At 35.8% G+C, this 15,723-nt stretch overlaps 2 protein-coding genes across 2 annotated transcripts; both read right to left on the minus strand.

The window, feature by feature from the left end:
- Positions 1 to 3,257: 3,257 nt before the first annotated feature.
- On the minus strand, positions 3,258 to 6,126 carry LOC113546006 (DLA class II histocompatibility antigen, DR-1 beta chain-like). Its single transcript, XM_034306854.2, has 6 exons — positions 5,981 to 6,126; positions 5,406 to 5,678; positions 4,849 to 5,130; positions 4,365 to 4,478; positions 4,204 to 4,232; positions 3,258 to 4,064 (listed from the first exon to the last, which is right to left on the minus strand). Exons 1-5 carry the CDS (start codon positions 6,036 to 6,038, stop codon positions 4,210 to 4,212), a joined length of 750 nt encoding a protein of 249 aa, XP_034162745.2. The 5' UTR covers positions 6,039 to 6,126; the 3' UTR covers positions 3,258 to 4,064; positions 4,204 to 4,209.
- A 2,856-nt stretch (positions 6,127 to 8,982) lies between these two features.
- Positions 8,983 to 11,893, minus strand: LOC113546098 (H-2 class II histocompatibility antigen, I-E alpha chain-like). Its single transcript, XM_026945814.3, has 5 exons — positions 11,722 to 11,893; positions 11,210 to 11,455; positions 10,056 to 10,337; positions 9,844 to 9,973; positions 8,983 to 9,762 (listed from the first exon to the last, which is right to left on the minus strand). The coding sequence occupies exons 1-4, from the start codon at positions 11,777 to 11,779 to the stop codon at positions 9,852 to 9,854; spliced, it is 708 nt and encodes a 235-aa protein (XP_026801615.3). The 5' UTR covers positions 11,780 to 11,893; the 3' UTR covers positions 8,983 to 9,762; positions 9,844 to 9,851.
- Between the last annotated feature and the right edge of the window lie 3,830 nt (positions 11,894 to 15,723).

Raw genomic sequence — 15,723 nt, forward strand, 5'->3', positions numbered from 1 at the left:
CCAAACTTTACGCATTTTGCGCTGCACTGTAGAGTCCACTGCTGGAGTAGCGGTCAGAAAATTTACCAAAAAAAAAGGAGTCTTCCATTTTTATCTAAAAAACTCTAACAGAGAAAAAAAAAATTCAATAGACCTATAAGTAAATGTCAAATCTAACACATAACAAATAATTTTGAAAGTTGATTGAAAATGCTGTTTGCACTTCAACAAAATCGCATTTAAGCAAGAAACTGGAGTGCAAATAAATACTGAGTTTTACAGAAACCTTCAGGCACTTGGGGGAAAAAGCTGTCTCTCATCTCTTTTAGTTAAAATGTAGACACTCAAAATGTTTACATGCACACTTTCTTATTAATTGTTGTATCTATGATATTTTCCTAGAATAGGAAGAAGGGAAGTAAACTTCTACTGTAATTTTTTATAGTATCTAGATCTTAACTAATAGAGAAGATCAGCAGGCTTTATCTCTCCAAGGTGATAAAAGCTTCTGCGTTCACAGAGTACTGAGTGCTGAGAGTAATTAAACAATTAAACAATGAAACAAGTAACTTGTGAAGGGACTATATCAAAAAATATACTGCATTTGAACAGTGTTTTTACCTTCATTCTCACTGCTAAATGTATATGAGTGTACAGATTACATTTTTATAACAACTGTCCTGTACAAAGTGCAAAATTTAAAAAATATAAACAGTTTTGGACATTTATTGTTTTCCAACAATTGATTCATCTGATTTTTTTATTTTGCCTGAAAGCTGATGGTAGAAACCCTCTACTCTATACTTTTTTCCCCTGTTTGTCTACAGTGAATAAATTGTCACATGGACAAAGAAGAAATGTGATAAAGTGTGACTGAAATTAATTAAAATAAATGTGGTTTAACCTTTGGTGCTGTTTTGATGATGTAATCTTGTCTGAGAGAGGCCTTTTTTTATTCTAATCCAGACAGAGCTGAGGTGGAATATGTTAAATAGACAAAAGAAGTATAGTTAGTATGCTTTATAACAAATATTTACATGATCACATTCAAAATGATAACAGAAGAAGCTTTAAACTTACTATTGGGACTGACATTTTAAAACCAAGAGAAACCATATCCACTGAATACACACATTGGGGAAGTCTCTAAACTACTGAAACCACTTCCACACATGAACCAATTACAGCACAGGAATATTATGACATCATCAGTAACTAGAGAAAGACATTATTGAAAGCCCTGGAACAAAACATAAGCACTGCTCAAGATTTTTTTTAAAAAGCTTGCTATTACAGTACAGTAATGTCCTGTATGACAAGTATAAATTTAATTTAGATTAGCAGAAGACGGAAATAAATAGTTAAAGCATTGCTAGTAAAGCAAAATGTAAAGCAAATTACATTATGAAGAATATTATATAAATGTTTCCTTAAATCCATCCCACTGGTTTAGAATTTTCTTTCAAAAGCAAGCTGTCAATTATGTAAAATCCATCCCACTGGATTTGAATTTCCTGTATGTTTTATATCATCATGTTAGCCTAATGCTAACATACAGCAGAACAACCCACACATAAGCAGATGATGATCTCTGACTCCCAGCTTTATTACTCAGCAGCTAAAATCCCTTTTCATATTAATGAGTGTGATGCTGATGCTGTGAAACCTGTTTAATTTATTTAGATCAAGCAAGTCAGGCTAGTACTGTAATAAGAAATGGACATGGACATCCAAATACATCCACACACTGTATATATTTTACTCACAGCTGTGTATTTCACTGTACATATCATAAAAAAGAAAATTTTTTCCTGCTTGCCTGAGGTATGAAAGTAATTAAAATAGATATTTGGATTAAATCATGACATAGTGTGCATGTGTCCCAGTCTTCCAGTAAACATGGAACGTCTCCCGTGTCTGGAGTCTGGTCTGGGAGCGGTGTCTGCAGGAGAGAGTCTGGTGACTGGGTCACACTGCTAACGTGGTCGTGTTCAGGCCAAAATGGCGACATGGAGCTATCTTCAGGAGTGATGTTAATCACGCAGCAGGAATGTGATGCACTGGTTTAAACTCTTGTAAACCCAATGGTTTTGAGGATGTGGTATGTTACTTTGCTGGTGTGTAGATAATCACCATTCTTGGAAATGTTGGAGCAGGTGCTCGAGGTGGTACCACCTGCTCATGTTAGGAATTTTGGAGATACCTGGAGAGGTGCAACTGGGAGAAATGGCCTCCTAGGTCAGAACCTGCTGTGTTGTTTATGACTCCATATTGTTGCCTCTTTTTCTAAATATTCATTCAATTATTCATTTTCCTTCTAATTTTTTGTTTGGATTTGCGATGGCAGCAGCCTGAGAAATTCAACCCAGACTTCTCTATCCCTGGACACAGATTCCAGCCCCTCATGAGGGATCCCCAGATGTTCCCAAGCCAGCTGTGAGATATAATCTGGTTCTGAGCCAAGGTCAGTATGTTATGATGACATATTGTTGCTCCATTTTTAAAATACTACACAGAAAACAGTTGATGAAAATATACAATGTCAATCACATTTTCAAAACATTTAGACAAATGCTGACTCGGAGCTAAAGGATGAGTTAGAAGCAGCGATGGGAACGGTAGTAGCTCAGTGGGTAAGGGTGTGGGTGATGGTTCAGTAGGTTGTTGGTTCAAATCACACAAATACCAAGCTGTTACTGTTTGGTCCTTGAGTAAGATCCTTAACCCAAAACCTGCTCAGTTGTATCCTACATCAATTGTAAGCCACTTTTAATAAAATAGGACACTGGATCTATATCAGTGTGGAATCCTGTTCCAGATTTCATCTTACAGTTTATACTCTTCATTCACAGCTGAAACTCCACCTGCTGAAGTGCTTAATAATCTCACATCTCTCTTTTTTCCTCAAAGCCCCCTCAGTAAAAGCTCAGAGTTGAAGTTTTTTATTTTAGTGCTCCGAAGGTTGTGAGGTCAAATTCCATGACTGACAGGACGTCACAGTTGGGCCTGTAAATATGACACTTAACCCTCAGCTGTTCACCTCTGTGCTTCATTTACTTTATTCCTCACTCATAGATTACTTTTATTAAAAGTTTCCAACAAAACAATAAACATGCTGTTATACAAGAGAGAAAGTAAATCAAATCATTGTGTGTACTTTCTGGTTTTGTAGGTCAAAAATGTTGTCTAAGCTAAATGAAATATTTTAGAATAAACTAATTGACTCTCCTGAATAAAAGCACTGACGTATAAAGTCAAAATTATTCATCACACTTAAATTTTCATTTTTAAAATCATTTTATTATTATTTATGCATTGCTTCTTTTTTCCAGTGGAAATGAAGTTCCCCACCCCAAACTCAAATTCTCCACTTAAGCTTGAAATAAATTCATAATCCATAATCTAAAAGTAATTACTCCTCAGAAATACAGCAGGATTAAAAGTTTACTAATAAGAACTGTGTTTATTTCATTAGCTAACTGATACAAAGTGATATAAATCTGTCTAATTATATTTATATAAAGATTTTATGTCAATTTTTACATCAATTTCTTTTACAACCAAAAGTTTATTAAGAGTCAGCATACATAAAGAATCAAAAATAAATCCAGTTCTTACAATTAAAATTAAATTTTAGTGACTGATGATAAAAAAACAGAAATTTACAGATAGTTAGTATGAAATGATAAACAGCATCATTAAAACTGAGAAAGTGATCCAGGTTAAAGCAGACTGTAGGGGGCGCTAATGATTTAATAATGAAAATAATTCATTCTTTAACAACTTTCAGATGCTTTATAAGCCCTTCATTTGTACATTTTTTGAAAGCTGGATGTAGTATCTAAGCTCAGTTTGTCAGATTTCTACTCAAGAACTATTATAAAGCCTATAATTAAGCTATTCAACATCAGTTTCATCAAAATCCTACATAAAGCTGGTCTTACATGAAGGTAAAGGATAATTCAGATGCAGATGCACATATTAATGTCTCATTTCTCAGTAAGTGCTAACTGTTAGGAATAAAGCAGATGTTTAACAGATAAAGCCACTTCAGCAAACCCTCCAGTGTTTCTCTGCTCAAAGACCTGTAGAAATTAAGATCACGTGTGTGAACATTAAATGATAACATTTTAGCATAACTGTAGCCGAACAATGAGCATCATGGGTAAATAAACTCTCTCCAATATGGGAAATGCAAACCAACGTGTCAAATTCGAGCTTTACCTGAGTTTATGTCGGGACCAGGATCCGTCCTGTGAACAGAAAGCAGAAATAAAGCAGATGGATGAATATCAGGTAGCGAGTTTTATTATTAATTATTAATAGCATTTAATTTTAATAACAATTTTTAGATTTTCTGTATTTGTTTTGGTTAAGTCACTGACCTGAGGCTTTCTTCTTGTAGTAGATGAATCCAGCAGCTGAAAGCACGATCCCCAACACCAGCCCTGAAGCCCCGATAGCAATCTTACTCTTATCAGGTTCAGACATGGAGGGATCTGAGACATAAAGGAGTTTTTACATATATTACACAACCAAATCAGCATTTTTAATAGCTGCACTAGAGGTTATGGAATAAAAGCAGCATTTTATACAGTATGGACCAAAAGTATTGAGAACTGCTTTTATTTTCTGTTATGAAGAAAAAAAAACTAATTATTTTATTTGATTATATTTTTTTAACTCGTTGTTTATTGTTGGTGACTGAAAGCTAGTTGAATTAGCATGAGGTTTTATTTGATGAAAGATGACAGCAGTTAGTTTTCATCTGAGAGAAACAGGATTTCTCAGTTTTGTATTCAGATTTAATGAAGTAAGCTCAGTTCATGGACTCAGACATTTAGACCTGACTGTAGTGATCAGACTCACCCCACTTATATTCCATGGGTTTTTGGAAGCTGGCGTGTTGCACCACACAGGAGATCTGCTCTCCAGATTCAGGCATGTACTCCAGATGTGAGTGGATCTGATAGTACCAGTCTCCATCAGCCATCTCCTCAGTGGACGTCACGTCACCCTCGACCTTTATACCGTTCCTCATCCAGGTCACCGTGATGAGTGGAGGGAAAAAGCTGTAAGCGCTGCACATCAGTCTGGCCGGGTGAGTGCCATCTGACTTCTTTACCAACTTCACTTTAACCTGGGGCTCAACTGCACAATTAAACCCACAACAACATTTACTTAAAACTTACAGTCATTCATTATAAACTAATAATAATAATAATAATAATAATAATAAGGTATCTAATAGGTAATCAGTTTAATTAGGTATAGCTAATAAGCTACAGAAGAGCAGCTCGGTGTATATTATATATGTATATTAATATGTAACTAAACTCCTGTAAAATAAAGATTACTGTGTTGCAGAATGAGGAAATACTGGAATATTAGCTAATAAAGGGTTTTAGGTTAGTGAGTGATCTCACCTGTTTTACTCAGGATGGCGCTGTAGTAAATCCCAGCATTAGGCTTACAGACAGTTTCCACCTGGGCTTTTCGTGCTGCCAGGTCTGCAGTGTCTTTGTTCAGTCTGTCTGCGTTTTTGATGCCTAACGCAGTGTATCCCACAAACTTCCCCAGAGTGCTGTTAAACTCCAGGTAGTTAATCTTATTGAAGACGTAAGGCCGTATGAGCTCCATGTCACTCAGATCATCTTTGCTCCAGTAGCACCAAGCTTGCATTGCCAGTGAATGTCCATCTGAGAGAGAAGAACAACACAGCGTTTAATCCCTGCTGAAACACAGACTCATACAGCTTTATCTGTAATACATTCTTTAATATTTTATTTTAAACACTAATTCTGCGCTTAAAACTGCCTTTAAACACATCTTAAAATAAATAAATCTCCAGTTCTGTAATATTTTCTGACAAAAACTGTATCCTACTAAACTTTAGTTTCTTTTTGTTTTCTTTTTTTAAACACGGCAGAATTGTAAATGTTTCTAAATGTTTTTCGAAAAAAAGAAAAACTAAACCAGCAGCAGGTAATAAAAGACTCACTGGCTGTGTGCAGGACTGCAGGCAGGAGGAAGAGGAGAATCTTCAGCAGCTTGGACATCTCTGTTCCTCTGAGTCTGATCTCTCACTGAGCAAAGAGTGAGTGTAACAGCTCTACTCTACTCTACTCTACACACACACACACACACACACACACACACACACCAATCCTGCACCACACACACACACACAGTCACATGTTACCAGGCAGAATTCAAACCAATACTGTTCAGCTGTCAGGTTTCAGTGAGTTCACTGTTTAAAACTTCTTATTTCAGCAGTTAACACTGATCAGTAACAATAACACAACATGTCTTAATACAACTGCATTGAAATAACAATAAAAATGTTTATTACATTGGAATAAATGTTTATATTCATAAATTATGAGTTCAACCTCTACATAGTTTCTACATTTTTTACATTTAGACAGAGAAGAATGTGAGCTTTCTGGCATTTCCTTCATGTTCTTGTTCTTCTTTATTATACGAGTTCCTGCATAACAACCATCAAACATTATGTTCTCACAGCAGCTACTTTCCTCTCTGCCAGCTGCTTATAAACGACAGATGTATAATAATTGTTTAAAAAAAAAAAAAAGTTACAGAGTTACTAGGCAGAGTTTTGCATTATAACGTGTTTTTGTTGAGTATGTTTGAATTTTAAAATATATTTGGGGTGATCCTAATATTAATACTGCTTTTTTTAAAGCTTTATTTCCTGAAAACACATAGTCTTCATCGGTACCTACCGATATATTGTATGTATATATTTATATTGTTTAGTTTGCTATATATGTAACAAAGTTATAAACACATAACTTTAATGTTACACATAATACAGTATTTTATTAAATTATACCTGGCTAATTTAATGACTTTTATTTTGACACCCGCCTTGCTGACCTATCACCTATGACGTCACTCCCTCTTGCGCCCTGGTTTCGGACGGTGAGCATATTTTCATCCCAGATGTTAATCTGGAATAATCTAGATATTTTTGCATATATAAAACGTAGTAATATATGTACATATGTCATCGTTTTTTCATGAATAACCTTTCTATTCATATTTAATTGTATATGTTGTATACTTTTTGTATTTTATTACACGCGAATGCTAATAGCTGCGATGCTAATAAACGTTTATGTTGCCTTTTTTCCTCCACTTCCGGTGTTAGAGCAGGGCGAGCAGCATTATAAATATGTAATTTGTATTTGTTTTTATTTCTTAGTTTTGTCAGGTGTGTTAGTTTACTGTTTGGTAATATATTGTGTGTGTTTTGTGTAAATGCTAGTATGATTTACAGGCAGCCCGTGAGCTTTGTGCTTCCGGGTCAGAGATCTCTGAGATAAACCTTTAAAATTAATCAACTGTACATTTAAACATGTGAGTGATATTTTACTGACTAATAACAAACACAGTATAATACCTGCCCATAACAATAGCCTCAAAAACCTTCATTTAAAGGATCTCTGCCTGCTGAGGACTTTCTTTTCTTTTTTTTTTTTTTTTTTTTTTTATACATATCTAAAATATTCTTTGCTAACAATAATAAATGTTGGCAGTACAGTTTGTGCACTTATTTCCTAAAATGTAAAGTAGAACTTGCAGTCAGTGCAGGTTATATATCAGGACCCCTGTACAGAGATCCAATCAGAGTTTATTATACAGAAAGTTGAGTAGTTTAGGTCTCTGGTAGCAAAACATCACAATATCACATTTTACTGCAGAATTATGTGTTTGTTTAATCTCTTTAACTTCAAAGGAATGTATAAATAAATGTCATGTACAGTGTCTTCTAAACTCTTTTATTTCTCCTGTTGCTCATCGTGTTTAGTGCGTTATAGTGACAGTAATTTTTTTAATACACAGTTTCTGCATTAATAAGAAAGCCCATATAAATATACGTATGAATGTCTCACTCTCCAGATGTGCATGCTAACACAAACATCTTTGCTACACATTTTTAAATAAACCAGTTGAAATATTAGCATGAAGAAGAATCTAACATGGAGTCCTGCTTACATGTCGCCTCCAGTAAATCTGGCCCTGTTATCATATTTACAGTAAAATCCTGTGGACCAGATTTCAGCTCTAGTGCAGCAGAGTTTGAACTTTAACATTATAGAATGTTGCAAAAAAATGTGCTGATTTAAATATAAGTTAATTCTGCTTCAGGATGCGTTGAGTAATTTACAAACAAGACAAGCAGGGAAAAGAAAAGGCACTGAGAGACAGAACGCTTGTTTGTACAAAAGTGCTACGTATGAAATGTAATTTTCTCATATGCAAAACTTCTACTCAGTCATAAATCAGAGATCAATCAATGAAAACTAAGTTGGCGAGACCTGACCGAATACATAGAATATACACTCACTGTCCACTTTAATAGGTACACCTGAGCGTTCATGCAGTTATCTAATCAGCCAATCATGTGGCAGCAGCACAATGCATAAAATAATGCACACGCAGGTCAACAGCTTCAGTTAATGTTCACATCAAACATCAGAATGAAGAAAAAATGTGATCTCTGTGACTTTAACCATGGCATGGTTGTTGATGCCAGATGAGCTGGTTTGAGTTTTTCAGAAGCTGCTGATCTGCTGGAAATTCACACACAACAGTCTCTAGAGTTTAAACAGAATGGTGTGAAAAACAAAAACCATTGAGTGAGCGACAGTTCTGTGTGTGGAAATGCCTTGTTGATGAGAGAGATCAGAGGAAAATGGCCAAACTGGTTCGAGCTGCCAGGAAGTCTATAGTAACTCAAATAATCACTCTTTACAACTGTGGTGAGCAGAAAAGCATCTGAGCATGCACAACACATCAAACCCTGAGGTGGATGAGCTACAACAGCAGAAGACCACATCAGGTTCCACTCCTGTCAGCCAAGAACAGGAATCTGAGGCTATCATGAGCACAGACTTATTGAAACATTATGCACTGTGTAGAAACATCATCTGACATGAGGAATTACTACATCCACGATCGAGACACAGGGAAGCTGGTGCCACCATTTATTTTTTTAGCTGTCCATAAACTCGAACCTACACATGTGAAGAAGCACGGAAAATTTACACAAAGTTTTTTAGACACTTTATGATTTGCATTTATTTACATGTAGTGCATGTGTTTCTATTTTCATTTGTTTATTTTCACATGTTGATTTTTTCACTTCTAGGGGAAGTGGTTTCAATTTTTTCTTTTTTTAAACGTGATCATACTTTTTTTCAATTTGTCACGTGCAATTTAAGAGCAAAACAATGTAAAATGGACCTTCTTATGCTTTTCTCACGTGATCACATTATTCACATGATCACATCTGATTACGTATTACATGTGAAGAGTGTGTGATTTTTCTGTAACGGTTTGTGGCTATATATGTTAAAACTAGACTAATCCAGATTATGCACCTTGTGCAACTAGCTACTGCATGTAGCATCTGTGTGGAAGCACAAATCATGTGATCATTCACGTAAATAAAGTTTATTTATTTTATTATTTGCAAGCATACGTTACTTTGCATGTGCATTCTCTCTTCTAACATTAATTAGACATTACATACATTGGAAAAGAAAGACTTACTAACAGATTTGTGCACTGAGTTTAGAAATCTAACACACAGGTGTACAGTGGAACAGATTAAAAACTTTATATAAAAAAAAATTAAATGCTTTAACAGATGAATTAAACTCTAGTGGATGTACAGGTTCTTTGGTGAAAAAAATCAAAATGAGACTTCTTGGTAGGAATCTAAACCTTCTGTGATCTCTTTACTTCTGGCTGAAACACAGAAACAGGTGTGTGTCAGAGATATACAGCGTATTAAATATTATAAATGTAATGTTTATTAATAGCTGTTACCTGAAGCTTCAGTTGCACTGGTTTCCTTTAACGAGGAAGAAAGTTCCAGTAGCGACTCCGAGCAGTCCTACAGCCAGACCCACTCCACAAAACACAGCCGGACCCACACTGGGAAGCTCCACATCCACCTCTACACACACACACACACACACACACAGGGTTATTTCTGTACTAATAAAAGACTGAAGCAGTAGTTAAACACTCTGTCTCACCCCATGTCTTGGTGTCGGGTATCTGCAGGGCCTTGTGCTCCACCGTGCAGGTGTAAACGTCTCCTTCCTGTGGAGTGAAGGGCAGGTGGGAGAACTGGTTGTAGGTGTTGTCCTTGTTTGGGTAGTACTGGCTGAGTGTGGATTTGTCCGTCACATCCATGTTGTTTTTGGTCCAGCGCACACGGACAGGTGGAGGGAAGAATCGTGTGAAGTGGCAGATGAGCGTGTTCTGTGAACCCAGCTGGATATCATCTCTGGCATAGATGGAGCTTTGTGGGGCATCTGGACAGTAATATAAAGTACACATGCACTATTGTTATCACACTGAGACTGTGGTGCAGTTATTATTTCTCCTGGCTGTCTGTGTCTTCTAATAACCAATAGCTCTGGAATGTAAGCCGTGGTTTTAAACAAGAATCTTGAGGACAGCAGCTTTATTACAGTGTAATGCAATTCAGGTGCTGTAATGAATTATGCTTCGTTTAGAATTCAGAGATGATAGACGAATGCCAGGGAAGGCCCTCACACCATGACTATTTACAAATCCACCCTCTGGTTGTGTTCACTACTTAACAGTGTACTATCCCACTGCCTCAGACCATCTCTTTATATTTTCTAGCAAGTCACTTATAATATCTACTTTTAGCACTATAATGCGTATGATACGTCTGTTGTGTGTGTGTGTGTGTGTGTGGTAATATAAATAAAAGCAATGGTACAATAGTTTATTCAGATTTACAAATAACACTCTTCAGCTGTTACTCTCTGTTTAAAATGAGCTTTAACTTCATTTCTGCAATATAAATCTAATTTAATAAATAATTCATGTTCCAGGGCAAAGAAGACAACTGGAGTGGTGATGTGATGCATTCTGGGATTTTTAGCAGAATAATAAATGAAATGAAAATACTGTAGGCTAATAGAGCAGGTGTGTAGTGTGAACTGAGAGATTACAGGGATTTGCAGTAGGATTCAGTAAATACAGGTTTACAGGCTGCAGTCTGTAGGTTGTAGTTTGTTACTGTAGTTTATTGACAGTGTAATGTTCAGTAACTTACAATAAAATCTACTACAAATCTAACATCTTTATGCTGGAATATTGTTTTTAGTCTGAAATGTAAATTTGTGCTCCTTTTATACACTGAGTTACTCACCCTGTGCCACCGGCTGGTCTTTAAAGTCTTTTATCAGCACCTGTAAGTTTTGTTGGCAGATGGGCATATTACTCTCGGCGAACTCGTAAGCTCCGGGGAACTGGATCGGATCAGCGAACGGAGGCAGCATTATCACTCCCTTCTTCTTCTCAAAATCTGCATAAAACTTCTCCTCTCCATCGGCCCCTCTCATATACTCCTTATCCGTGTTTGAGCATGCGACTATTTCCATTTGGTGGTGTTTCGCTGGAGAATTTCGCGCACACACACACACACACACACACACAGCAACATGTTCAAACAGCAGATTATTACAGTCAGATTTAATGTAATTATAATCTATAAAACCAATAACTTTTTGTGATGATCCGAAACGATCTGTTTTATTTAAATCCAGCTCTAAACCAAAATACCAACATTACCACTTTATAATACTGATTTAATTATCACTGAAAAAAAAAATCTTTCCAGCACATAAATAAACTCCTATAAATAAACTGTATGTGACTTACTCTGTGCTTCAGTGTCCTTCACACACATCAGTGTGAAAAAGAGGAGAAATAATTTCATCCTGAAGTGTAGGATGAACTCAGTAGCAGTAACTCAGCAGCTCAGATGAAGGCACTTGTCTCTGAACACACACACACACTGAACACACACACACTGAACAGAGAGAGAAATAGAGCCGAGTGAAGAGTACAGGAGAAATAAATCCTCCAATCACATCATTTCTCTCTCACACAGTCAGTTGTGTCCAGCCAGACACTCCACTGAGTTTCACACTTCCTCACACTGCACACTTCTGCGACACACACGGAAGCATGAGCACGTTTCTCCAATGTCCCATGTTCTTTTCTTTACACCATTCAGCATGGAAAAGTGATGTCTGTTATTTGCTTCATTTTGTTTGTGATCAGCTGCCTTGAAAATGCAGTTCCCTGTTGTCCGAGCGTAAGACTCTTATTTTGAAGTGAAGTGTTGTTCGGATTTAAAGCAGGGACACTGAGCCTGCTCCCCTCACAAGACATCATTTTACTGCCCTGGATCTTTGAATCTTTACTCAAGTCATTAAGTTCATTTAATGACTTGAGTAAAGAATTAAATTAAAATGTTAAAGGGAAAGTTCACCCAAAAATGAAACTTCTGTCATCAGTTACTCCCCCTCATGTGGCTCCAAACCCATAAGACTTTTATTCATCTTTGGAACACAAATGAAGATATTTTTAATGAAACCTGCGAGATTTCTGTCCCTCCATAGACAGTCCATGTAACCAAAACTTTCAAGCCTCAAAAAGTTCATAAAGGCATCGTAACAGTAATCCATGTGACTCCGGAGGTTTAATCCCAATTTTATGAAGCGATACGAATGCTTTGTGTGAGCAAAAAAAACGAAAATTAAGTCTTTATTCACAAAATATCTTCACTTTCGCACAGATCTCCAACGCGCGTTCACGAGAGAAGGGAGAGGGACGCTGTATTTGATGTAGCTGATGACAGAATTTTCATTTTTGGGTGAACTAACTCTTTAAAGTTTCAACCACCAAATTCTCTCTACTTACGCAAACTTTTATCATAGTCCGAATAAGGTGATTCTAATTCTAAGTGAATCCAGTGACAATAATGCAAATAGTACAATACAAGTTGCTGAAATAGTGTAACATAAGAAGTAGCAGCCTATGTACAGTATAATAAATATTGTAGCAACATAATGTAATGTTCAAAAAATTGCAAAGAGGATAGAGGATGCACTGTGTGTGTGTGTATGTGTGCGTGTTCTTTCAGTCATGATTTATATACTGAATAGAAGAGAAGATAAAAGTAACTCCACTGTAAACAAGTATCTTGCTTTATCAGTGTGATTTCTCCCATCATACAGATAAAGTTTAAAACATTAACTAACACTAAAAAAGAGTGAGAATAAAATATAAAATAAACACACCCTTGGTCTTGCCACATCCTTATTTCTGTGTATGTTGCGGCCCGACCTAGACCAGGTCATAACATCAGCCAGTAAGAGTTTACTGATAAACTACTTACATATATCACTTATAGGACATATAGTTTGTTAATTTTTTAAAAAATTGTTATGAAATTTGTACAATGTGTAGGATACACACCTTTTTTTTTTTTTTTTTTTTTTACTTTTGAGCAAAACTGTAGGAACTGCATATTTCTATAAACTTTTTTACCTTTAAAAAATGAATATTATAAAATTGAATACTCTTCAGGAAATTCAAATTGCTGTGATTTTAGCCCTGATTTATAGCGTTCTCTCTCCTCTCCAAGCAGAGTTAATGATCCAGCTGTGGCTGCTTTTTACCTCTTCACTGAAGACAAAACAGATCGTTTTGTGCTCACAATGTTTTAATTCTTTCACTGTGCGTGTTTTTAAATGTTGTCAGCACACATCAGCATGTAAAGTGTTTGCTTTGTATTTTATTCTCACTCTTTCTTATTTTCAAGGTGGCCAGAGCTTACTACACACACTCACTAACTACACACAAAGTGAACTAACTAACCTAATGCAAAAGAAAGAAACAAAAATACACTTCCTTCCCTCGCTCCCTAGCTAACCCAAAACCAAGAGAAAACGGATTAAACATAAACAGTGCAAATTCCTATTAACCATGGTTTACAATGTGCTTTTTACAAGTGCTGGTTATTTGTGTGTGTTATTTACAAGACAAATGAAACAATCAAACACAAAGGAGCAAAGCACAAACAAGGTCAACAAGAGGCAGAGAGTCATACACAGAAGAAATCAGCACACACAGCGAAATGTATAATATTACATACTTACAAACATAATACATACATAATATTACAAACTTATCATAATGTTACTTGTTAGTGAATAATCCAATCTATAATATAGTAAGTCTGATAAAATAAATGATCAAGAAGAATAATATCCAGCTGTATGTTCATGATTTATCAGAAAAGCGTCAGAACAACTCATCTGGTCACAGCTCTTTCTTACGGTTGTCCTGAGGAGGAGAAGAGCAAAGAGGAAAGAAGACTGAAAGCTGCAGAATAAAGAGCCCTATGATTTTTAGGGGAAATTTTTATTTGAGAAATTAAAAATGAATAGATAATTTATTGAATTTATGTATCTGTCTTTCTGTTTCTTTGACTCTTTAAATCATGCTTTTCTGAATTTAATGAATTTGTTCCTTTAGTTTGAGTAAATAAAAACGTCAGATACTCATCTCTCCTTGAAGCAGTTTGTTTTTAGTCCTCGATCAGTTCCTGAAGGAGTGTAAAGTGCCGTGAAAATAGACTAGAGTGCAGTTTTACTGAATATCAACATGGCTGTGATTCGGCTGTAGGTACGAGACCGCAGGCTGAGTGCTGTAGCTAATCCCAGCTGCAATATTACTTTCATACAACAGTTCTATAAACAAGAAATAAATATCGTAAATGACAAAGTAACTGTATAGTGTAGTAGTAACTGACATTTCAGACACAATATAGATAAATCTTCTATTTAGTTTTGCTCCACTATCAGAAATAGCTCCTGAAGAAACTACATTCATTTTATAGCCCATGAGCTAGCTGGCTAGTTAGCGCTCATTGATTTTTACATGGTGCTTCTGGTGAAAGTCTTCCCTTCTTCACTTGACGAGATTCATATTTGAAGTCAAAAGTTATGTTAATGGAAAATGTATTTGTCATGTCCGCTGATGATGCCACTAACTCTACTGTAGTAACAGTTTTGAACTAGGAAGTGGAATTTTACGTAGCGAACACAGACAAGCAGAGCAGGTATACTAGATATAAGCACTGTTGGAACGCCAATCAACCAATCAAATTAGTGGAGCGGAACCAACCGTGGTATAATAAAGAAACAAGCGTCACGTGTGCAGCGCTCTAACGGTGATGCTGTATGATGACTCTGAACGCTGTCCTGAACATGCTGCCTGCTGACGTTCCTTTTCAGTTAAGATGCTGCCTACTGAGGAAACTGGCTTCTGATGGAAATCCTAATGGAATTCACCTACAATTTATTACTTAATCTACAGATGGAAAAATATTAACTTTTTTTTTTAAATCTAAGTTTGGAACACAAATGAAGATGTTTAAAAATGTTTAAATGTTTAATGAAACCTGGGAGATTTCTGTCCCTCCATACCTTTTCTCATACCTTTTATTATATTATATTATACCTTGTATTATATGATATATTTTCTGAAGAGAAGATAAAAGTAAATCCAGAATAAACAAGTATCTTCTTTTATCAGATAAAGTTTAAAACATTAATTAACACTTTGAAGATAAAAAAAGAGTGAGAATAAAATACAAAACAAACACACCCTTGGTCTTGCCACATCCTTATTTCTTTGTATGTTGTGGCCCGACCTAGACCGAGTCATAACATCAGCCATTAAGTGTATACTGATAAACTACTTACATATATCACTTATAGGATATATAGTTTGTTAATTTTAAATAAATAGCTCCTGAAGAAAGCTACACTCATTTTATAGCCCATCAGCTAGCAGGCTAGTTAGCTC

Source organism: Pangasianodon hypophthalmus, chromosome 8 (assembly GCF_027358585.1).
Source record: "Pangasianodon hypophthalmus isolate fPanHyp1 chromosome 8, fPanHyp1.pri, whole genome shotgun sequence".
Taxonomy (NCBI): Eukaryota; Metazoa; Chordata; class Actinopteri; order Siluriformes; family Pangasiidae; genus Pangasianodon; species Pangasianodon hypophthalmus.